The following is a 23196-nucleotide window of genomic DNA, read 5'->3' on the forward strand; positions in this document are numbered from 1 at the left end:
TTTTTTCTTGTGGACAGCTTCATAGTTTTTCTTCCTCTCTCTCCACACACATGTTCACAGTAATGCCATCCTGCAGAGAAGAGAAAATGAAATTACTACAGTAGTCAATATGAGCAACGTCTCTTCTTGAAATATTGAATCAATTCCTAGAATCTGTGGTGCAAGGCCTCCAGTCTGGCTGCATTGATTGAAGTCATGGCCAGAATGAAATTATGACTGTAACACAGCACAGCACTGGAGGGACGGGGTGAGCTGTACAGTTCAGAGAACACCGTAAGGATGTGTTACTGATACAGTTAAAAAAAAACCCAAAAAAACACTCACATACACACAAGCAGGTTTAAGTAAAAAAGATGAATGTTTTATTTTAATCAGTATTTTATCTCTTGTTAGCTTTTCTTTTTTTTTTTCAAAACACTGTGTCATGTTCTCACTGCAATTCAGCAGTGTACAAAACTCCCCTGAAACCTCATGTGGAAAACAAGAATGAATGGAATGTCACTTCAAACATATCTTTTTTTTCTGGGGTTAAATTAGAATGGGGTAAAGGCCATGCGCACCAGTGGTAACATGTCATTGCATCATTGTATTCTGCACATGCTAATGACATGTGGGGTGTGTGCAGTCAACTGTGTTCCAACATATTGTATCACCCCTGCAGTTCTGACAAACCAGTCAGTGTAAAGTTATTCATGTTATGTGGCAAACAACAGCTCACATAAACATTTTTTTTCTGTACTGACCATGCTAGGAAACGAGGGAGCACACAGGTTTCCATTGAACTCACTTCAAGGCACATTAAAAGCAAGCTCAACCAACAAACAGGTACAAACATATGTTTGCTATCACTCTCCTAACTTAAAACTACACTTACACCAAGGTGCTCTGCTCCAGCGTCTAAATTGCACTATTAGAACTTGATTGGTCCCAGCCAATGGAAAACCAATTTGGTGATACCACAAACACACTATGGGCACAAATTAAAAACATTACACAAAATGAAAGGGTACTATATCTAGTATCCGTTTTAGCAGGTGGTCAGCTGTCAGATCTCCAAAAAAATACATTCCACATAAAAGGAGAACAATTACTGTCCTAAAATAGACAGCTTTACTTTGGTTTTCTAAAAAAAAAAAAAAAAAAAAAAAACAGTGGGAAAACATGAACATACACACATGAACCCATCCAGTGGGTGTATACACACGCTAAGTGGTGAGGGACCCGACAGCTACTATGATCCATATGACAACCAAAATCTGTGGGGGGAGAAAGAAAAAAAAAAAAAAAAAAATCATGCTTATACAACAGAAAATTAAAGGTTTACATTCCAGCAGAGTTTGGATCATCTGCAAGGCAGCTCCCCATGAAGTGTCCAATCACACAAAAATATATTTCTGGCCATATTGGGATGCCTTGCTAAATGTGAATGGAAGAACAAGTGGAAGAACAAGCTCTGGAAATTCTAAATGCATGCATGATATTTCATTACAGAAAAAAAAAAAAACAATCCCATATCTGTCCTCTAGGCTCTGGTATATTCCTACATATTATGGTAGGACAGTCAACACAAGCCATTTTGAAACACAAAATGTAAAACATCTCCACATATGATCAACATAAATCTGACCATTACAAATGAAGAATGCAAAAATAAACCTATCAGATTATTATTTTTGTTGTACTGCACCTCCACTAAGGTTTCTTTCAAAGCAATTTGCTATGATACAGTACATTCATCAACAGTGACAAGTAAGAGAAAATGAAATCATTATGCTGGCACCAAGATCCTGAGATGTTACTATTTTTTTAAGATCTTACACGAAAAAAATACACACACTCTTTTGATCTAGCGCGCCCACATTTTGACCTTGAAGAAATAAATACCCTCAGTTATGCACGTATTACCATGTAAATCTACTTAGAGGAATACCTAATCCCAGGTACTGGTGCAAAGTAAGAGTCAGTTTCAAGTGACCCAAAGTGTTTCACTGGGAGTACATCCAGCAAACCAGCAAGCCAACAGCCAGAGCTGCCCCGGCACCAACGTTGAGCAGGATGGGCCTCCAGTACAGCCACTTCTCTCTTTTCCTCTCTGAGTCAGTCAGTCTCTGTTTCATCTGCTGGACCTTCTGTGAGGTGTTGGCAATCCTCTCCTCGCGGTGGCGCTTTCTGACACTAAAATAAAGAGTCAGTTAAATGTAAGCAGTCAGCCAACAGCTGTCAAAGTCCCCTTAATCTCATGAACTACATGAACACAAGCATAAACTGAATTTAACATTTTTTCTATAACTGTGCCCTTTCATGGCATTAGTGAATTCAATTCACAGTGAAAATGGGCTTTAGCAAGTTCTCAGCTGTGCTACTTACTGCCCAGAGTGGTGGTTGTGGCTATGGCTGTCCAGCTCTGTTTCCAGCATCTCTCCTGTGGCAGCCTGCTGCTCCAGGCAGGGTCCTGGCTGGCCGTTGGGCCTGCTCTCGCTGAGGTGAGGCCTGGGTGGAGGTGGTGGAGGGGGCAGATCGGGCTCCAAGCTGGGAGCCCATAGGGGCAGCACTTTCTCCTTGTTTTGCTAAAGGAGATGAGACACACAGAAATGTTTCTCTTTTGTTTTCTCTTTTGCACTTACCAAGACTCCACACTAAAATACAGTGAATCTTTTGATGACAAATTCCCTATTGTTTATCGCTAAATGGCATATATACCTACATTACATTTGAAAGTATTCATATTCTTCCTGACAAACACTGAAGTTTCTTAGTGGTGCTTTAAACTGAGTGTTCCAGATGATTTTTGATGGACAATGCATTGCAACAACATTCAAACAGTAAAACTGCTTGTTTGAAACCATTTATAACATACTGTGACTGTATATTTCCTGGCATTTCCAGTTACTGCTGGTTTCAGTAACTTGCTATATATTTGCTGGAATCAGCTTGCAGCCTTAGAAGTCATCTGTTTGGTCTCAGATACCACTGTTAATCCCTGACACTGGAACTCAACAACAGGGTGTAAATGATCTCATAATAAGCCAAATATGAGCCTGAGACATTTTGAAAGCACAGTCTTCCCCCAAAGCCATACAACTGAGCTACCTGTTGTACTGAGCTGTTTGCCAGGATGAGCTTGGCTCCCTCGATAACAGCCATGTAGGAGAAGCGGAGCTGGTCAGGGGTCTGGATCAGACCCATGCGGTATTCCCTCATATCCAGTAGCACCTTCTGTATATCCACTGATGATGGATTCTTCCGCTTGTCCATCTTCAAAACAGATTAACGTGTTTACAGTACAGATAAACTGCACTTAAACCTATGTTTTCACTAAACACTGAGTGTAAAACTCACTGTCTTGTCTGTGTAAATAAAACGGGAGCAAAGGCTTCTCTTGTCATCAGGTGACATGACTAGTTTCACAAAACAATAAACCAAACTTATTTCATTGTGAGAAATATGTCTACATATGTGTAGCAAAACTTTATTTTTTTCCTTCTTTCCACCTTATCCAACATTGCATGACCTTTCCGATTCATATTATGATGTACTGGATAAGTTAGGAACTGCTAAATTAAACTACCTAACAGTACTTTAAAATATAAGTTTTTTTTTTTTTTTTTTACATCTGTTGATAATGACATATTTTTCTTACTTTTTCAGTGTAATGGGATATTTTTACATTGTTATATTTTTAGTTTTACTCAAATAAACAGATATGAGTATTACTTCCACAACAGTTTCACTCCCCTTCTCCAACTAAGATCTGTTTAGATTGAACTGAACCTCAGCTTTACTATTTTAATTATTTTTCATAGAATCCTTTGAAGTTTATCAGAACCAACAACGTAGATCGTCAAATGATCCAGGTCAGGTAATGCATTGGAGCATTTCCCTGGTATTCACTGATATTTATTTTCTCGCCACTAAAAAATGCTTTATGCCATTAAAGTATAAAGCATGATGCCATACCTGCCCGTTGCAGCTATCACTAAACACTCTCTTGTCAAAACAGAATATTATGGAACACCACCCCTGCCCCAACACTGTTCTTACTAGGACCAGGCAGGTGTCCACCAAGGCCAATGTCCCTGAGCGTCCAATCCCAGCGCTGCAGTGTACTACCGAGGGTCCGTGCTCTGGATCCAATGACCCAGACTCCCGAACTTTGAAGAGAAAGTTGAGAAAGGAGGCAGGAGATTCTGGGACACCAAAGTCCGGCCACGTGGTGTAGTGAAAGTGGTAGATCTCCCTTGACTCCCCTGTCTATGACAGAAAACATGGTTTGAGTGAAGAACTGTACAAAGAGTTAGATGCTTGGAGACCAGTTAAGGAATGCTGAGGACCTCTAGCTGCCCTAAAATGAAATCTAGAAACATAAACAAAACAATTAAATGTTTTGGAATTAGCTGCAATTTTCCTGAACAAGACACATATTGGAATTTCCTACATGCATTTCTTTCAGGAATTAAGAAAGTTTGTCTCATATCAGTTTTCACCACACAAAGTGCTAGACTAATCCAGTTTTTAGTAAGCTTATATTGTCTAGTAATCTCCCTCTTAGGCTTACCTTTGTGTTTTGCAGTTCCAACACTCGGATTGTGTAATAGGATTGGTCCTCCTCTGAAAGTAACCTGACAACAAACCCTGTGTCTGCAAAAGACATCGGCACCTCCTCTGTGGTGGGCCAGTACTGTGCACACTTTTCCTGTTACAACAGAAAAATTAGCTCAGTCTTGGATAGGAAGTCACATGTTCCAAGACAGGGTGCAAGAGGCACAGAGACTCAATTTGTTGGTAAGACATTCCATAATTGAGTGTGTTAATTTTCATTAAGAAATATTGTACCATTACCAGTGTAAAGGAAGGTGCTATGGTCAAACACCACATCTGATTATCTTGCCCTCAGGGTCATTAGAATTTATTGTACTTGGCCGGTTGCTTCCACAACTCATAAATAGTCATGAACAGTGTCCATGAATAATTGCAAAACATTTAGACAATTTTAACCCTGAGGAGACTATAAACATTTTGGATTAAAAACATTTTAGGCTTATAGGTATTTTGCAAAAGATATATTGGGAAGTCATATTCTCTTATTGTGGAATATTTGTTATGTTGTATTCCTTTTGAAAATGTAATGTACAGTAAGTACAGATGCATAAATATAAACAGAGATTTTGAGGGACAAGGTAAAACAGACATTTAGTGCTCTTTGTGTTGTAGAAGCATCTATACTTAATCTTAGCATCAACATATAAAAACTTGTAACATGTCCGTTGAAATAACAAACAGAGTGTGATGAATAAATGACATGCAAGTGGGAAAGTATACTCACAGATCCCTTTTCAATTACTCTGTTGAGCATTATAACAGCTTTGGAACACTGCTCCCAAATCATGAGCCAAAAATGGCCACAGGTATTCCTCAAAGGCCCCTGCGGAAGAGAAAGAAGGAAATGTACATAGATAAAAATCCAGTTATCAAAGCTCATATAACAAACTGAAAACCTGCACATTTGCTTTCATATGGTTCACAAATGTCTTCATTGTATACACACAGTGACACTGACTTTGGCTGTACTACACCATACCTGAGAAAGAATGTAAGCTCTTTGGGCTTCGTCCACCATGACCAAACTTGCATTGATGTAGTCATTCTCAGAGTTTTCGAGTTTTACTCGACTGTGATCATCTGAAACCGGGCAGAAGATCACAGTGAAACCACAGATCAAAAAGGCAACATTAATGTAAATTGGGATTAATAACATTACTTGTCATTTAACTCACATGGGCTGACATCTCTGTAGCGGTTCAAGTTCCGATTCACTGGAAGTTTTGCCACTTTGTAAGGATATTCACTGGCTTGGTTACGGATCTCCTGTTGGAAGTGCATCAACATAAAGACATGGTGTTCAACAACAGCAATGACAGGAAATGTTTGACTGCTGCATACAATGATAGTTATACATAAGATGAGGGAATTGGTGTTAAGTAATACAGATAGCAGTAATGAAAATAACACACAGGTAAAATTTTATTTAATTTGATTTTCTTTTATACTGATTTTAATTTGGGGTTTATTTTATAAAAACAAAAGCTAAGAACAACCTTGACACATCATAATAGCTTCACCGCTGAAGTAAACACGAGAAAAACAATTGCCCTTCTAAAACACACATATCTGGGTTATGCTAACAAGATTAACAATCTGTTCTAATGTAGAAACTGACTCTTTATAAATGGTAAGTTAACCCTTAGACAAAAACATCTCTACTTAGCCTACAAGCTGTCCTTCACTTATTAACTAACGTTAACATAACATTAATACTGTGTCACTGAGAAAAGTTAAACCGGAACTGAAATATTAGAAACTAAACAGTGGGCACTCTTGGGCAGCTGGTGGTAAAACACATGCGCTTTTCTCTGGAAGTCCCGATGAGTTCTCAGAAACCGCAGCTGACGTCTGTTAGCGTCAGGCAGCATTAGCTAGCTCAACTATGAAGACTGTCGCTGCACGTTTTCTAGCTACGGAAGTCAGCGACGCCGCCGATTTCTACTTTCCCATGTGTCTTTACTATGTGCACAGCACTAACGGTGTACACAATCTGCTGTGGTCTGTGTGATAACAGTTAAATACGTGGCCCATGAGATTAAAAGTAACTGAACACAGTGAAAGGTGTCTAACGGGCTAGCTATTAAATTAGCTAGCTAAGTAAGTTAGCAACCGATCGCCATAGAAACACGACAGGCCCAGTGTTCAGACTTACATTATAAAGGTTTTGCCAACTCCCGCACGAATCAATATCTTCGAATTCTTGCTCCATTGTATAGTAATAATAACCCTGAGACACTTCTTCGGTGATCACAGAATGTTTGCAGCAGCGTTCACCAAGTTACTCCTTTCTGTCAGCCATCTAAACAGCCGTCTACGTAACCCTGGGGATCCCAGCGGGGAGTCTGCTTCTCTTGCACAATACTGCCTGCATGCTGACCGACCCGGGTTGCCAGTTATGTGGTCATGTCACCCTAACAGAAAAATTATTTCGTCCACTTAGTGCTGTGTGAGCGTCTTATATCGGCATATTTCAATACTGACAAGTGCAGTAAATTTAAAGGCTATTTGGTGAGTTTATGCTAATCACACGTAATTTTAATATTTAAAAGTGGTTGTAAACTTACATGTATTTACATTATATGACAAGCAAAATTAAAATTGTGAATACACCCGCATACAATACAAAATACATATTTTACAAACACATTTGTGCACAGCTTTCATCTCGAAAATTGTTCAATATGAGTATGAGCATAAACGTAGTGAACTATATAGACTACTACACCTGGCAACCCCGGTGACCGGAAAAAGCTAGTTCACCAAAACATATATGTTTGTTAATACTTAATTGTAACATAATAACCAGCGTTTACATATCTCAAAACTACAGTCTGGTTACACACGACACGTTTTTTACATAAATATTATCATAAAGTATTTCAAAATATGATTTAGCTAAGGTTGGTGTGAATGCGCCCCTCTGTGGTCATCACTGGTACATGCATTCAGCACGCGTAGCTATACTACGGGGACGCGCCAAACACAGACACATGACTGGCCTGCTAGCTCGCCAGCGTGTAGTTAATATTGTTGGTTTATTGTGGTCGCAATCATGTTTGTAGCACGTAGTATCGCAGCAGACCACAAAGATCTCATTCACGATGTGTCGTATGATTTTCACGGCCGGAGAATGGCGACATGCTCTAGCGACCAAAGCGTCAAGGTAAGTTACGTGATGTATAATGTTAGTTAGCTACGTAAGTTTGCTAATGTTTGTCTGCTGTCACAGCTAGCCTGGCAATATTATCGATAGCTTAGCTCACAATTGAATTTAGTGATTTGTTTCCCACTAGTTATTGACAGAAGTAACGTTAGATTATCAGTTAAATCTGTTGCTAACGGACCCACAGAAACCTCACAGCTTTTGGCCAGTTTGCGTTAGTGGCTGTAGCATAAAGGCTAAGATAACGTTAGCTGTGCAACAGTTTTAATGTGAACACCAGAGTTAGGTGCAGCCAACATATAAATCCCCCCTGCACAGTACACCTGTGAAGTAGAAGGCGAAAGTACCGAGTTGTACCGAATTTATAGTTTTGATTTTCAGGTGTGTTACTGGGAGTATGGTGTTACTAATTTGCTCAATAAACATTCATATTATTAGCAACATCTTTGACAACATTGTCATCGTCTTTCGTGCCAGGTTTGGGACAAAGGTGAAAATGGAGAGTGGCACTGCACAGCCAGCTGGAAGGTAAAACACCTTTTTTTTGACCAGTTTTAACCAACACAATTAAGTTTTTTTTTTAATCAGCAAATGTTCTTTGCATAACAGCGTATTTCATCTGCACATTTTATTTTCCCTTATATTTTTACACTGTCTCTTGTGCAGTGATTAAATCAGCAGGATCAAACGGTACAGTTTGAAATTGAAGTTTTGAGCTAGTCTTGGGGTTCCGTAATTTGACAGAAGCTCTTTTCTCTTTTCCACAGACACACAGCGGATCGGTGTGGAGAGTGACGTGGGCTCATCCAGAATTTGGGCAGGTTCTAGCTTCATGCTCCTTTGACAGAACAGCTGCTGTCTGGGAAGAGATTGTAGGAGAGTCCAATGACAAGCAAAGAGGACTGAGCCATTGGGTTAGTGGATCTGTAGCACTTTCCTCCCAGAATGTATACTAAGCATTATTTCCAAGTTACAGACAGCCCTTCATTTCAGTAGCTTTTGCAGTATTCAGAAGGAAAACTGGATGGTAAAGCTGTGGTCATGACAGTGGACACCAGTAATGATAAATTTTTTTTTCCTTTGCTGTAGTTTCCCTATTATCATTTCTAATTTTAGCATAGTTTTCTGACCCATGTATTTCCACATTGTCCTATTTTAGATAAAGAGAACCACACTAGTCGACAGTAGAACTTCAGTGACTGATGTGAAGTTTGCCCCTAAACACATGGGCTTAATGTTGACCACCTGCTCTGCGGATGGAGTGGTGAGGATTTATGAGGCTCCTGATGTGATGAACCTGAGTCAGTGGTCCCTGCAGCACGAGATCTCCTGCAAGCTCAGCTGCAGCTGCATCTCTTGGAATCCTTCTAGGTTAGAACATGGGTTTACTATTGTACCATAAAATGGCGGTGACAATGCAGTATTTTGGAATATTTGTAGAAGTCTGTTATATCTCACTTTGAAATAAGTGATAGTTCTAGGAAATAGAATTGAATTTACTGGAGGTACTAAATTAAGAGACTCAAAATACAGTTCATTAGTATTTACCAGTACTTACCCTCAGATTAGTCAAAACACCAATTACAGTAGATGTATGGAAATTATGTTACTTTATGATACACTGAGGTAAATATGGACAAAGTTAGAATATATTTCATTTATTTGATCAAAATTGACAGTAAAAATTGATTGTGTTCCCTATCAAAAGCAGTTTCAAACATGCAGTATTAAATTTGACTTCTGTAAATTCAAGTAAAAGGTTCTCTGGAGCTTAAATTTAGATCTGTGAGCTAGGACCTGTCATATGTTAACAATGGAATTTCAGGATCTGATCCCCCCCTCCCCCTCCCTTCCTTACCATCCAGCTCTCGTGCGCATCCGCCAATGTTTGCTGTGGGAAGTGATGACAACAATGTAGCATATGGTGGGAAAGTTCAGATTTATGAGTACAATGAAAACACAAGGTAGGTGTTAAAGTAGTGTCCTGTATACCAGTATTTTTAATGAACCAATATATACAAAACAAATTTTGCAAAAGTGTTTTTTTTTTTTGTACTTTTTAATAATTTTTTTTTTTTTTAAAACCAATTTAAAAAGGAAATATGCTAAAGCAGAGACGCTAATGACTGTCAATGATGCAGTCCATGACATTGCATTTGCTCCAAATCTGGGGAGATCTTTCCACGTCCTTGCTGTTGCAACAAAAGATGTCCGAATCTTCAAGCTTGTTCCAATGAGGTCAGTTTTTTTTCCTCACTGTTAATCAAAGTTGTCATTGAAGGGACTCATCATACACAGACATTAGTTGCTGAAATCGTGCAATTCACATAGACTACATCAAAATTGACTAACACACTAACATTGTAATATCTTGCGTGGCAGGAAGGAGAGCACCTCTACAGGAACCACCAAGTTTGAGGTGGCCATTGTGGCTCAGTTTGACAACCATAACTCCCAGGTGTGGCGTGTGAGCTGGAACATCACCAGCACCCTGCTGGCCTCCTCCGGGGACGATGGCTGTGTGCGCCTATGGAAAGGTGGAAAGATTTGTTAGCTACCGCTGATGACTGCTCCATTCATTTTAGCTTACAAAGCTAAAATAATAATTATTTTTTTTGTTATGCAAACTATAATTCTCTCGAAGCACAGGCAGACACAAGTGGTTTTCCGGTTTATATGAAAATATTTCTCTCCAAATTTCAAAATCCAAACGATTTTAGCTTAAAACAGAACAGTAGCATGGACAGCATGAGGAATAACATTTTACCAAAGTATACTATCAAGACACTAACACAACAAATACCTCGTTAGCTGACAGGATGTGATTGTGCTCAAAGGAGCCTTCAAAATAAATAGTGTAACGTGTGGAAAAACAAATAACTTAAACAAATGATCAATTTTCAAACATGACAGGCATCTCAGAAAAGGCAGCAAACGATATGATAATTACACCTCTGTTAATTTTGTTTAACACAGTTGTGTTTGGTTTTGGTGGTGTGCAAGGTGGCATATCTTGAAGTCATCAGTGCAATGACTTTCTCTCGTCTCTCTCTGCAGCAAACTACATGGACAACTGGAAGTGCACAGGCATCCTGAAGGGAGACGGCAGCCCACTCACTGGGTCATCTGGTCAGCCCACAGCCATGAGCACTGTGGTGGGCTCTTCTGTTCAGACCTCCCAGAATGCACTGAATGGAATGTCTGCAGGAAGGTAGGTGGTGTGGTGCATCTGACGCCACTCACCCCGCCCAACTAGAACCAGTCAGAACTGACAACTTCCTAAGCCTCACACTGACTGGGAAGGCAGCTGTTCACTGACAAACCCCCAAGGCTCACACTTGCGCAATGCTGCACTCATGTAAAGAGCTTGGCTTCTAGCACACAGGCTGTGAGCATCAAGCCTGTGGAGTCCAGTGTGTTGTGGTGTGGGGTTTTTTTGAGTGACTGAGTGATTTTCTGTTAATTTGGACTGATGCATGTTATAGCAGCGGTTTCATGTTTTCAGTTTTGTCAGTGTTAGAGCTTTCTGGTCTAAAAAATTAAAATACACCTGTTTTAAATTTGATGACATTTTGAATTATTTTGGGACATAGTGAAACCATTGTGTAATTATGTTAACACTTGATTAACCTCAGGATGGAGCACAATGAATATCTTAGTGAGAATTACCAATTAAATATTTCAATTGAAGCCAATTCATTTTCTCCTAATTATACTTGAGTTTGAATGTATATTTGAGCAAATTTTGCCAAACTCTTTGCCGAGAGAGGCAGCTTGAACAAACCCCATTAACTGGAATAATATTAACACCCGGTGTGGGCATGAATATAACCATTGACATTGACTGCTTTCAAGTGGGACTGCTTTTGAGACCAGATAATATTTTCTTTTTACAAATAACCTTTTGAATTCATATGTAATAAAACACACTCTTTGTCAATTCAGTACAAATTTGTTCACATAGCCTTTTTTTTTGTCAGCTATGATCAAAGGTTTATGGTAGCAAATTTTAACCAGAAATTTCTGTGTAGAGGGCAGTATTGAGTGAAATTGCTTATACCATGGTTAGCATTTACTGTGATGCCACAAATGTGGTCACCATTCAGCAAAAAGTACATAGAATTGCTTTAAATTTTATAAAAAGGACAATTTGATGTGATTCAGAGAGAATAAAAGTACCAACACTTATTTTGTCTCATTTTGTATGTGGGTGTATTTGTATTTAATTCATTAACATCTGATTTAAAGCTCTTTCTACCATCCCTGTTTTTGACTTAACCCTTAAGTCACCTCTAACCTGAGTAACATCAGGTCTGTGTACTGTATCACATTCTTTGTTCTAAATAACTAATTTTGCAACCAAATTAAATTTTTTATCAGTGAAGTTTGTTGCATTTGCATAAAGGTTGTTTTGGATTCCAACCGGGTTTGTAAAGTAATGTGGTATTATACTGCTTGTTGCACGCAGGACTGGCAAGAGAGCTCCCTTTGCCCCTCCCCTGCGACAGCTGACTTCTCCAAAGATATCCCAGCATGCAGCACATTACTAACGTTTCTTCTGCATCAGCTACCATTAGGGTTGTGTGTTAATATATTTGAAATGTCCTAGGTGAATACTTGGTTGTTACTGATGAGGGTATCTCTTTGCCACAAAAACTGCATGACTGTTGTTCAGCTTCCACTTTGTGTTGGCTACATCTTGTTTGCCAGCGGTTCACATTTCTGAAGTCACTTTTATGAAAATAAACCTCTGCCATCTTCTCCGTTTTATGCTTCTGAATCATTTCTTCTTTAATTTCTCATTTTTACTTCCTTTTATGTTTCTCCTCTGTATTCCCGTGTCATTGTCGTTTTCTGTCAATGTATTTGTCGTCTTTGTCTCTTTCCATGTTTTTTTTTTTTTTTATTTTATTTTGTTGCTTCAGGTATTACTTTCCGTCTCTGGAGCCTCCTAGAGCAGGGACCAGGTATGGTCACTTGCTCCCTCCTCCCTCCCTCATAGAGCACTGTGATGCTGAGCCTATTCAGCCTCAGCCACCAGCTCTACTCCACAGATGCTCCTCTAGAGCACTGCTCCCTTTACCAGAGGATGAAGGGCAGTAATATGAGATTTAGCTAGCATAAGTTAGGGGGACAGCGATGGGCAACAAAGCTGATGCTTATTTCTAATAAAGACCTTCATTATTTTCTCTGGTAACTAATGTTTTATGTTTAATGTTATTCGGCCTGAATAAGAAAATGGGTTGATGTCAGATTTTGTGAAATTTTCATTATATGAGCACAATATTTTGATAGTCATTTGATGTGAATGCTGGTCTGTGATTAATAAAGCGAAGATTGTTTTTTAACTTCTTATTCTAGTGCTTTAAGAGCAATTAAAAGGCACATCCGTGCAGTTTTGTCCTTGTTTTTAGTGTCACGAAGTAATGCCAGTGTACGTAGTTAAATTGCCAACCCTAACCATTGGTGTATTATTATCACTGCTCATGGAGGGTTAAAAATTACATGTAGTCAGACTACACAGCATAAAATATAAAAAGGATGTTATACAGGGCTGTTTTTCCATCACATACACAAACAGAAGCAATGTCTGTGGAAATGATTCATTGTCAGTTTTTTTTTTCAAATATAGCCATGGTATTTTTTAGTCTTGGGTGTGGGTAAAACCATCAGTTATTCTTGACACTGAATGATTTGTGAACTATTCCAAGCTGATATAGTTCTATGCATGTGTCCTATGAATATAAGGGTATTTCTGTTTGACTTTTCAAAGATACAGCACTATTTGTTTTGACATGGATAACAGTTCATGACATGGCTCACATTACTGTCAGTCAGAAACTTGAATTCATTGGCAGTTCTCAGTAGGCAGCTGTTAGCTAACCAAGCCATTTTTGCAGCTGCTTAGCAGAACACGTTGTTTCCAATTCCTTTCAAACTGTACATCCTTGGTTTTATGTTCTTGTGTAGTATTGTTTAACATTTTAGAATAGTAGCATATTCTATAAATTTCTAAAGTTGTTTTTTGTAGCAATTTCTATTGGTTTTATCAAATACATTACAGCTGGTATCTCCTTTTTGTCATCTTGTGTAGCAGTCATCCGACTGTTTCATCAATAGACTGCTATCCAAGCAGCTGGAAGTGCCCAGCCGTTCGTTCGGCAAACATGAATGACACTTTAGCTCCTGTCTGTTGTCCAATCAAACTGGCTTAAGTTCTTTATGTCCCGCCCTCGTGGCGTGACGCTAACGCGGGCTTCCTGTAGTTTCCGGGCGCTGCTTGGTACTCGGAGCTGTTGCGCGGTTTGCTTGACGAGATCCTGTGTTTTAAGTAGTAATGAAAAACATACGCGTTTGGGGATTTACTGTGGGACTTAACTTCGCCTTGTCACCGGTCTGTGCCAGCTTATAAAGTCAAAACTCGAGTTAGAGAAAAAAAACGTCTATTCCGTCGTCTCTGTGGTTTTGAATGTGAGTTGAAGTCTTAACTAACGTTGTTTCAATTATCTTGCTGAAACGGTCCGATCTTGAAACAAGTGGGTTAACATTAGCAAACAGAGTTAGCAAACCAGTTATGTCGTAGCTATCGTACTTGTAATTTGTTTTAACGTTACTGTAACACTTCTGTCTAACTTAATCAACAGAGACAATGGAACAACTAGCATTCACGGCGTGCTGCTGAGTTAACCTCGGACAACCCCATTTGTTTTTAGCGAGTAGGTTAGCGAGCGTTGCAGGTTAGCTAACTTAGCATAAATTGCATTTAGCTAATTTCTCTCAATCTGTTTTGTAGCTAGGCCAGGCTATATACATGAGAATATTCAAAAAGTATGTATTCCTACTCGAAGCTTCCTTTCCTGGTTGTTGTAGTAACCTAACGGTGCTGGTAAAGTACTGAGCATTAGTTTACGTTACTAAATATACAACACCCATTGTCCCATCCGTACCAGCGCACTGTAAAGTTCATATTACATAGCTAAGTCATTAACTAGATGTGTTTTGGAGTCTTAATGTAATGTTTGTTTTCTGTTGTAACTAGACATTACAGATGGGCTTCACCTGAATTGAAGCCAAGTCACATTTGGCTGTTATCCTGCTCCATTCAAAAACATGGAAGACAGTTTGTACAGGTTGGAAGATGAAGCCTTCCCCAGTTTTCTGTGCAAGTCAATGGACAGCACCAGTGCTCATGCCACACTGGGGAATGTGACATTGGGTTCAGGCCCAGGATTGCCAGTGGCTGCCTCTACTGTGGCTAAAATTAGACCCGGGACTGACAACAGGTGGGAGCTTGCTGCTGCTTTGGACAGATGTTACTTGTCTTAGAAACACTCACATACATTCTCTGTATCATCGCACAGGCTATTTGACTAATGTGGAAGCAAATTCAGATTTTAGTGATGGCTGGTTGAATCCTTATAATGCTCTGCGGTTCACTTTCTATTTATGTCAGAAAGCTTTTATTGCCTTTAACAATGCCAGTATGGTGATGTGTGGGGCCTCACTGATTTTAATAGTTTTATTCTGACGTGTGCAATTAAACTCCAAGAAGTCTATGTTATTTTTAAATGTTTAATGTTGTTATAAGCAATATTATAGTATAGTATTAGTAAATACAGCCTTATAAGAACCTTTTAATTGTTATGTAGCACAAACATTATTCCATAAGGAAACATTTTTACTGTAATTTACCGTTGACAGAGCTTATGTCATTATGTCATTGGACATCAGATTCAGCTGTTTGATTTTTGACCACTGAATATGGTGCACGAGCTGGTTATCTTAACAATCAGCTATTATGTACTCCTGCTTTTCAGAGGAGATTCTGTTGAAGCATCATATGTGGAGCACAAAGAACTTCACCAGACCCTCTCAAGGTCATCAGTTGGAGAACAGCCCAAGTTTGCCCTCAACTTTAAAGATGACCTGTGAGTGTGTATATGTGTGTGCGCGCACACATGTAGACCTTGTTACAGATTTGTTTTGCAACGTCTGTGAAGTCTGTATGGGGGGAAAAAACTAAATGTTGTAGTTCCTAGAATTGCTTTGTAATTGTACCTTTTTCTCTGAATTGTACTTTATGCTACTGGAATTACCCTTTGGTGATTAATAAACTTTATTATTATTTTGTGAGTATTTATATAAACTATAATCATTTCTTGTATAACCACATCTATGTGGTCCTAATTTTTTTTTAAATTGTATTTCATCTTCAACACAGGGACAATGTGGATGAGTTCATTGCAACCCACCGTCTTTCAGACATGCTGGTGAAGATTAATCTGGATGAGAGTGCATCTCGAAACCAAGGCTCCATGCTGGGGCTGCCTCCAATGCAGATTGGCTCAGTGCATGGCCGTCCCACAGAATTTGGAACAGGTAAGAGTGCCTACCTCTGAATTTTATTTTTGGGATTAATAAAGCTCATCTTATCTAATCTCATCTTTTCCTGTAGCTGTAGAGGGAATAACATTGTTTTCCCAGCCTGAGAATAAGTAACTCTGTTTTTGACTGAAGTACATGTCAAGGCTGGCTTTACCTAAAACTAAATGTTTACTTGCGCTGTCTTATAAATATCAAAGAAATTATGTTAAAAAAGGTTCACAGAATGAAGATATGTTTTCTTTGGGAGATACTAATGGATTTTTTTGTCTTTTTTGACAGATCTGTCAACAGGGCTTCTCACATTTGCCCAGTTTGGACATAAAGATATTACAGATTCAAAGGTATCAGTCCACATGGTTGTTATGTAGAGGTTGACCAGTTGTGCCTTTTTATTGGTGATCACTCTTGACACATAACATTCTATGTATGACATATTTCTGTCAGTGTCCTCTCAGCCTCCATCAGTGATTTTTTTTTTTTTTTTTTTTTTTTTCTTAAATGTGGCCAACTTCATTATTGAAACCCAGCATTTTGCTTAATTACATTTTAAAATCTTATCTTATTTTTCATTCTTTTAAATTTAATTTTCATTTAAAAATTACATCTATTGTCATCTTAGTTCCTTACTAGATACTAATGAGTAATATAAAGATATATAATATAGGAATTTATATTGTAGGTGTTTGAATTTATTTGGAAGCATACCTTATTGCCAAAAAAAACATTAAGTACCTTGAATTTTTCCTGGGCAATCCATACAGCCTCAAGCCTTACCATCTACAGCTGAGGAGGGCAATGTGCAGAGTGAGGAGATGGATAGTGATCATTTCAGTGGCAGTAACTCAAGCTTCTTGGCAAATGAGCAGCTCATGTCTGTGGACAGCATTAACAGCGATATCACAGGTATTACTTGGCTTCACCTTCTCAGACTTTGAACCCTGTACAATATTATATGCTTATTTTACTTTATAATATGTCTGTGATATTTCAGTTGCAGAAAACACTGAATTGCTGATATGTTGTCAAAGCTTGAGTTTTTTATTGCCAGATGAGGACATTGATTTGAACAACCTGCCTGATGATGAACTTGAGCTGTACTTCAATAAGCTTGTCCCTCCTGCCATGCAGAGAGGCAGAGTGGAGGGCCAGGAGATTCCTGCAACAGTAAGACTGTTCTCCCACTGCAAATAAGAGACATTCCTCACTTATTCTTTCACACTTTGTCAGTGTTAGTAAGCTATAAAACATTTTAATTTACATCCCCAATTCTGAAAACATTGGGATGCTGTGTAAAATGTACATAAAAACAATGCAGTGATTTTAAAAATCTCAAAAATCCATATTTTATTCACAATAGAACATGGAAAACATATCAAATGTTTAAACTGAGGAAATGTACCATTTTAGAAAAAAACCCCCAAAAAGGTCATTTTGAAGTTGCGGCAGCAACACGTCTCAAAAGGCCCATGCCTGCATGCAGTCCAGACCTTTCACCAAATGAAAATATTTGGTGTATCTTGAAACAAAAAATATGACAGAGAAGACCCAGGACTGCTGAGCAGAATCCCAGATTAGGCAAGAATGGGCCAACATTCCTTTCCCAAAACTCCAGCAACTGGTTTCCTCAGTTTGCAGATGTCAGGATGCCTTACTGTGATAAACATGGGCCTATCCCAACTTTTTTGAGATGTATTGCTGCCATAAATTTCAAAATGACCTTATTTTGTTTTCTTAAAAGACTACATTTTCTCAGTTTAAACATTTGATATCCTTTCTAGGTTCTGTTGTCAATAAAATATGGGTTTATGAGATTTACAATTAATTGCATTCTGTTTTTATGTAGATTTTATGCAACGTCCCCACTTTTTTTTAATAATTTGGGTTATAGAGTAACTTGTTCAATCACTTGTTCATAGGGTCCTCCTGGTGCTGTTGATAACCTGTCAAACTCAAGTTCAGTGGAACCAGAACAGTACAGAGACCAGTTCCTTGATGATGATGACCAGGTCTGTACACATTATAGCCTTGGTATCCAGTACTGCTTTTATTCAGTTGGAGCACAGTTTTTGAAACTCCTTGAAAAAAGTTACTTTTGTCATCTTGTAAGACTCCTATAACTTTTAATATTTTCGCTATAATTTAGGTTGTAGTTCCTTGTGAATTTTGTTCTGTTGTTTTATTATATTTTGTGTACCATTACTTCAGGGGGACTTTCAGATGCCCGATGTGCGTCTGGCTGCTACAGGAATGGACTCCTGTCCTGCCAGTGATGAGGATACTGAGGACGAGCTTGAGTCTGCCAGAAAAAACAGTAGTGCCACCAGGACACGGCTGCTGACAAGTGCCTCCAGACAACTGGTCAGAAAAACTAAATCATCTTTAAAGCTGTCAGATAAATCATCAATATTGACCTAAAAAATCTAGCACTAATAATCCAGTAACTCATCAATCTTATGAGAATATACTCTGCAAAGTTTTTATGTATTCCTTGTGTGTGTATATAAAAGATAATAACGATGTTGGTACAGGTTGGAGAGAGTAATCGTCCCAGTTTCAGGCCAGGTTTAGAGGGAGGCAGTTCTGATGACGAGTCTTTAGGTGGCCATGGAGGTCCATCTCTATCTGGAATTGAACACAGGCGATCAGCTGAGGGACAAGTCATCAATCCTCCTGTCACAGGTATAATATGTTTCAGTGCCTGATTTATTTCTCTCTCACAGGTTTTCCTACTTTCTTGATGTATAGGGAAAGCTTCAAGTAATGGAACACTTTAGTTGCTCTTGTGCTGCAGTTTTAGAAGAAAGTGAACACACTGCACTGCACTCATGTCACATTTATAATATTACTAACGCTATTAACAATTGAGCAGGTTACTTTCTTGTAAATGTCACAATAAAGCTTTTTTTTTTTTTAATGCAGTCCAAGTGGGGTTAAGATGAATTGACGTTCCAGGTTCTCCAGTCAGGTGGCATTATTTAATTCAAATAGACCAATTTTTACCACTTGCTTGCTCAGCCTGTGTGTACAAACACCAACCCACTCACAAACCAGCACACACACCAAGCCTAGTGAAGAGAGAAGCTATTAACCACCCTTGACAATAACTATAATAGTATTAATATAATAAAGGGGCACAGTCATAACTGTTGCACACACATCATCACCATTTGAAAAGCTTCAGCTTGTGATTCTTCAGATAATTCATGGTGGATTTTGGAGTATGCTTACTATCATTCTCCTGTTGTTGAAGCCATCCGCTTTTCAGTTTCTGACTGACTGTTGGACATCTGCATCCAGAATTTGCTGATTCAAAGTTGAATTCTCTGTTCTACTGGCTGCTATAGTACCCCAAAGCGGAATATACCGGCACCTGTTGATGTGCACTGATATCTTTTTATAGCCGCCCCTGCTTGTAGGACTCAATCAACATCATTTCAGGTCTTCACTCAGTTATTTAGAAAAGTCCATGGTTATGTGGGCTACCACTGAATTGGAAGAATCTGAGAATTTATCACCAGTACAAAGTCATGATTAGTCAGTTAAGGTCTAATGAATTATTGAACTCTGCAAGGGCTCAAGGGTTCCAAAACTTTTACATGGCACAGTAACATTATTGTTTTAAATTTACCTTTGAAGAAAACTTATTTGCAGTCTGCTGCTGAGATTTCAAGTTTGTTTCATGTTATTATTTAACTCTAGGGGATGGAGGAGGTGGCGATGGGAGCAGTGGGAGCGAGGAAAGCGGAAATGATGGAGGTGTTTCAACCATCCCTCTTACAACAACTAATGTGCAGACCACCCATGATGTTCTGCGTAGACTGGGGATTGTGGGTAGCAGTGCTGTTGGTGAAGATGAGGGAAGTGATCTGAATAGTCTGGCAGTACATGGAAGGAACAGTCTTTCCCGACTTACTGAGGTGAGAATGAGCCTTCTATCAGGTACTATGACAAACACAGATGTGAGTAATCATTGGTTTCACTCCATGTAGTGGCACTACAGCTCATTGCTTCATCTAAAGATAACAATTTTTTTTTGGCACCTACAAAGGTTTATTATGGAATGTTTTGAGATTTCTTTTGCAGTTTTGTCCAACTTCTTTACTTTTCTATCCAGAGTGTTTTGGATCTGCTGCTTGATTTACTTGATGTTTTGCAGATGGGTGACCGTGTGGGTCCGGTAGGAACAGGAAAGACCAGCTTCTCTCTAGGGTCATCATTGGGAACTCAGTGTCTTCCCCCTGAGAATTGGAGCATAGCCCTAGGCCGACAGGAGGCACTGGTGAGTACAGATGCATGGCAACTGTAACATGAGTAGCTGACTAACTGATGGACCTTTTAATCAATTTATGTACATACAGTGGGTACGGAAAGTATTCAGACCCCTTTAAATTTTTCACTCTTTGTGTCATTGCAGCCATTTGCCAAAATCAAAAAAGTTCATTTTATTTCTCATTAATGTACACTCAGCACCCCATCTTGACAGAAAAAAACAGAAATGTAGAAATTTTTGCAAATTTATTAAAAAAGAAAAACTGAAATATCACATGGTCATAAGTATTCAGACCCTTTGCAGTGACACTCATATTTAACTCACATGCTGTCCATTTCTTCTGATCCTCCTTGAGATGGTTCTGCTCCTTCATTGGAGTCCAGCTGTGTTTAATTAAACTGATTGGACTTGATTAGGAAAGGCACACACCTGTCTATATAAGACCTTACAGCTCACAGTGCATGTCAGAGCAAATGAGAATCATGAGGTCGAAGGAACTGCCCAAGGAGCTCAGAGACAGAATTGTGGCAAGGCACAGATCTGGCCAAGGTTACAAAAGAATTTCTGCAGCACTCAAGGTTCCTAAGAGCACAGTGGCCTCTATAATCCTCAAATGGAAAAGGTTTGAGACGACCAGAACTCTTCCTAGACCTGGCCGTCCAGCCAAACTGAGCGATCGTGGGAGAAGAGCCTTGGTGAGAGCGGTAAAGAAGAACCCAAAGATCACTGTGGCTGAGCTCCAGAGATGCAGTAGGGAGATGGGAGAAAGTTCCACAAAGTCAACTATCACTGCAGCCCTCCACCAGTCGGGGCTTTATGGCAGAGGGGCCCGACGGAAGCCTCTCCTCAGTGCAAGACACATGAAAGCCCGCATAGAGTTTGCCAAAAAACACATGAAGGACTCCCAGACTATGAGAAATAAGATTCTCTGGTCTGATGAGACCAAGATTGAACTTTTTGGCGTTAATTCTAAGCGGTATGTGTGGAGAAAACCAGGCACTGCTCATCACCTGCCCAATACAATCCCTACAGTGAAACATGGTGGTGGGAGCATCATGTTGTGGGGGTGTTTTTCAGCTGCAGGGACAGGACGACTGGTTGCAATTGATGGAAAGATGAATGCGGTCAAGTACAGAGATATCCTGGAAGAAAACCTCTTCCATAGTGCTCAGGACCTCAGACTGGGCCGAAGGTTCACCTTTCAACAGGACAATGACCCTAAGCACACAGCTAAAATAACAAAGGAGTGGCTTCGGAACAACTCTGTGACCGTTCTTGACTGGCCCAGCCAGAGCCCTGACCTAAACCCAATTGAGCATCTCTGGAGAGACCTGAAAATGGCTGTCCACCAACGTTCACCATCCAACCTGACAGAACTGGAGAGGATCTGCAAGGAAGAATGGCAGAGGATCCCCAAATCCAGGTGTGAAACACTTGTTGCATCATTCCCAAGAAGACTCATGGCTGTACTAGCTCAAAAGGGTGCTTCTACTCAATACTGAGCACAGGGTCTGAATACTTATGACCATGTGATATTTCAGTTTTTCTTTTTTAATAAATTTGCAAAAATTTCTACATTTCTGTTTTTTTTCTGTCAAGATGGGGTGCTGAGTGTACATGAATGAGAAATAACATGAACTTTTTTGATTTTGGCAAATGGCTGCAATGACACAAAGTGAAAAATTTAAAGGGGTTTGAATACTTTCCGTACCCACTGTACTGTGTGTATGGATGTTACTGTGTCAAAACCTAAAAGAAATCTGTAAAAACAGTGTGTTATTTGTTATCGGTTGTAGAAGTGAGCTGTCAACCCACTGCTTGTTTCATTCTGAGGACCATTAATGTCATTGTTGAAATATGTTGTAATGCTCACCGTGTGTATACAACTTATACTAGGTGCATCAGCAATGCACAGCAAGAATAGGGTGATAATGTAAAGCAGGGGTAACCAACTCTGGCCCAGGATAGTTGGAAAACAAGCAGGGCAGTGGCCCTTGAGGGTTGGATTTGGCTACCACTGATGTAAAGGCCGATGAGGGATCAAATACATATGAATATGATGAGCTTTTTTGGATCATAGGATGCCATGGAAAGCACAGACTCTGGACCCACTGTTGACCAACTTTTGGACTCAGTATATCTGAGGAATGGAGCTGTGCTCAACAGACCTCGGGACTCCCAGGGGAGCTTCCATCTTTCACAGGTATAATAGATATGGGGGGGATTTGCATACACAAAAGTAACTATTACATCCACTTATGCTAGCAATGGAATATTTAGTCTTGGCAAGAGAGCATGACTTCACAGATGCTATGGTTCCACATTGAACTTCACGTTGAATGAGTTGGACATCAGTTTTTACATTGTAATATGTGTTTGGGAAGGGGTAATGCAAAAGTACAGGTACATGTTGTAATAATTAGGTAGCTCAGTTTTTATTCTTGTTAACCTACCTTGCTTCAGGTGCTACTGCCAGAATATGACAAGGATGATGAAGATGATGATGATGGAGAAGATGAACCTGATGGTGCAAGGCCTTCCCTTGGTATGAGGGGAGGGCCCTGTGGCGATATAACTGCTGCAGAGGCATCAGGCAGTACCAGTGAGGATGAAAAAGATCCCCTTTCCACCTCATTGGAACCTAAGTATTTCTCCCAGAGCATCTGTCAGGGGCCAGAAGATTCTGATGATGAGTGGAACCATTGCCCAGACAATCTGGAGGAGGAATTTCGACAAGGTAGGCCATCTTTTTTTTTATTTTTTAGGTCAGAAGGTT

At 39.4% G+C, this 23196-nt stretch overlaps 3 protein-coding genes across 5 annotated transcripts in view; 2 read left to right on the forward strand and 1 right to left on the reverse strand.

The window, feature by feature from the left end:
* Positions 1–339: 339 nt before the first annotated feature.
* On the reverse strand, positions 340–6811 carry ptpn2a (protein tyrosine phosphatase non-receptor type 2a). Its single transcript, XM_026294154.1, has 9 exons — positions 6755–6811; positions 5775–5865; positions 5579–5679; positions 5324–5422; positions 4556–4693; positions 4042–4251; positions 3091–3255; positions 2368–2567; positions 340–2175 (listed from the first exon to the last, which is right to left on the reverse strand). Exons 1-9 carry the CDS (start codon positions 6809–6811, stop codon positions 1986–1988), a joined length of 1251 nt encoding a protein of 416 aa, XP_026149939.1. The 3' UTR covers positions 340–1985.
* A 752-nt stretch (positions 6812–7563) lies between these two features.
* Positions 7564–12960, forward strand: seh1l (SEH1-like (S. cerevisiae)). 2 transcript variants are annotated; one of them, XM_026294259.1, is made up of 9 exons: positions 7564–7765; positions 8243–8293; positions 8533–8679; positions 8925–9136; positions 9631–9729; positions 9863–10003; positions 10148–10302; positions 10823–10976; positions 12691–12960. In XM_026294259.1, exons 1-9 carry the CDS (start codon positions 7655–7657, stop codon positions 12866–12868), a joined length of 1248 nt encoding a protein of 415 aa, XP_026150044.1. In that variant the 5' UTR covers positions 7564–7654; the 3' UTR covers positions 12869–12960. The 2 variants fall into 2 exon arrangements, with proteins under 2 accessions (XP_026150044.1, XP_026150045.1); XM_026294260.1 differs by lacking the exon at positions 12691–12960 and adding an exon at positions 12234–12535.
* Positions 12961–14047: 1087 nt separating this feature from the next.
* The window catches only part of cep192 (centrosomal protein 192), a 29728-nt gene continuing 20579 nt past the window's right edge, over positions 14048–23196 (forward strand). For both annotated transcript variants that reach the window (XM_026293417.1, XM_026293418.1), the window contains exons 1-14: positions 14048–14236; positions 14805–15048; positions 15583–15693; positions 15987–16144; positions 16430–16491; positions 16912–17053; positions 17199–17314; positions 18067–18156; positions 18356–18508; positions 18679–18829; positions 19850–20067; positions 20307–20429; positions 22501–22623; positions 22884–23157. In XM_026293417.1, the coding sequence (XP_026149202.1) occupies positions 14876–15048; positions 15583–15693; positions 15987–16144; positions 16430–16491; positions 16912–17053; positions 17199–17314; positions 18067–18156; positions 18356–18508; positions 18679–18829; positions 19850–20067; positions 20307–20429; positions 22501–22623; positions 22884–23157 (1894 nt within the window). In that variant the 5' untranslated portion in view covers positions 14048–14236; positions 14805–14875. The remainder of the gene's footprint in view (positions 14237–14804; positions 15049–15582; positions 15694–15986; positions 16145–16429; positions 16492–16911; positions 17054–17198; positions 17315–18066; positions 18157–18355; positions 18509–18678; positions 18830–19849; positions 20068–20306; positions 20430–22500; positions 22624–22883; positions 23158–23196) is intronic.

This window comes from Mastacembelus armatus, chromosome 16 (genome assembly GCF_900324485.2).
Source record: "Mastacembelus armatus chromosome 16, fMasArm1.2, whole genome shotgun sequence".
NCBI classification, from domain to species: Eukaryota; Metazoa; Chordata; class Actinopteri; order Synbranchiformes; family Mastacembelidae; genus Mastacembelus; species Mastacembelus armatus.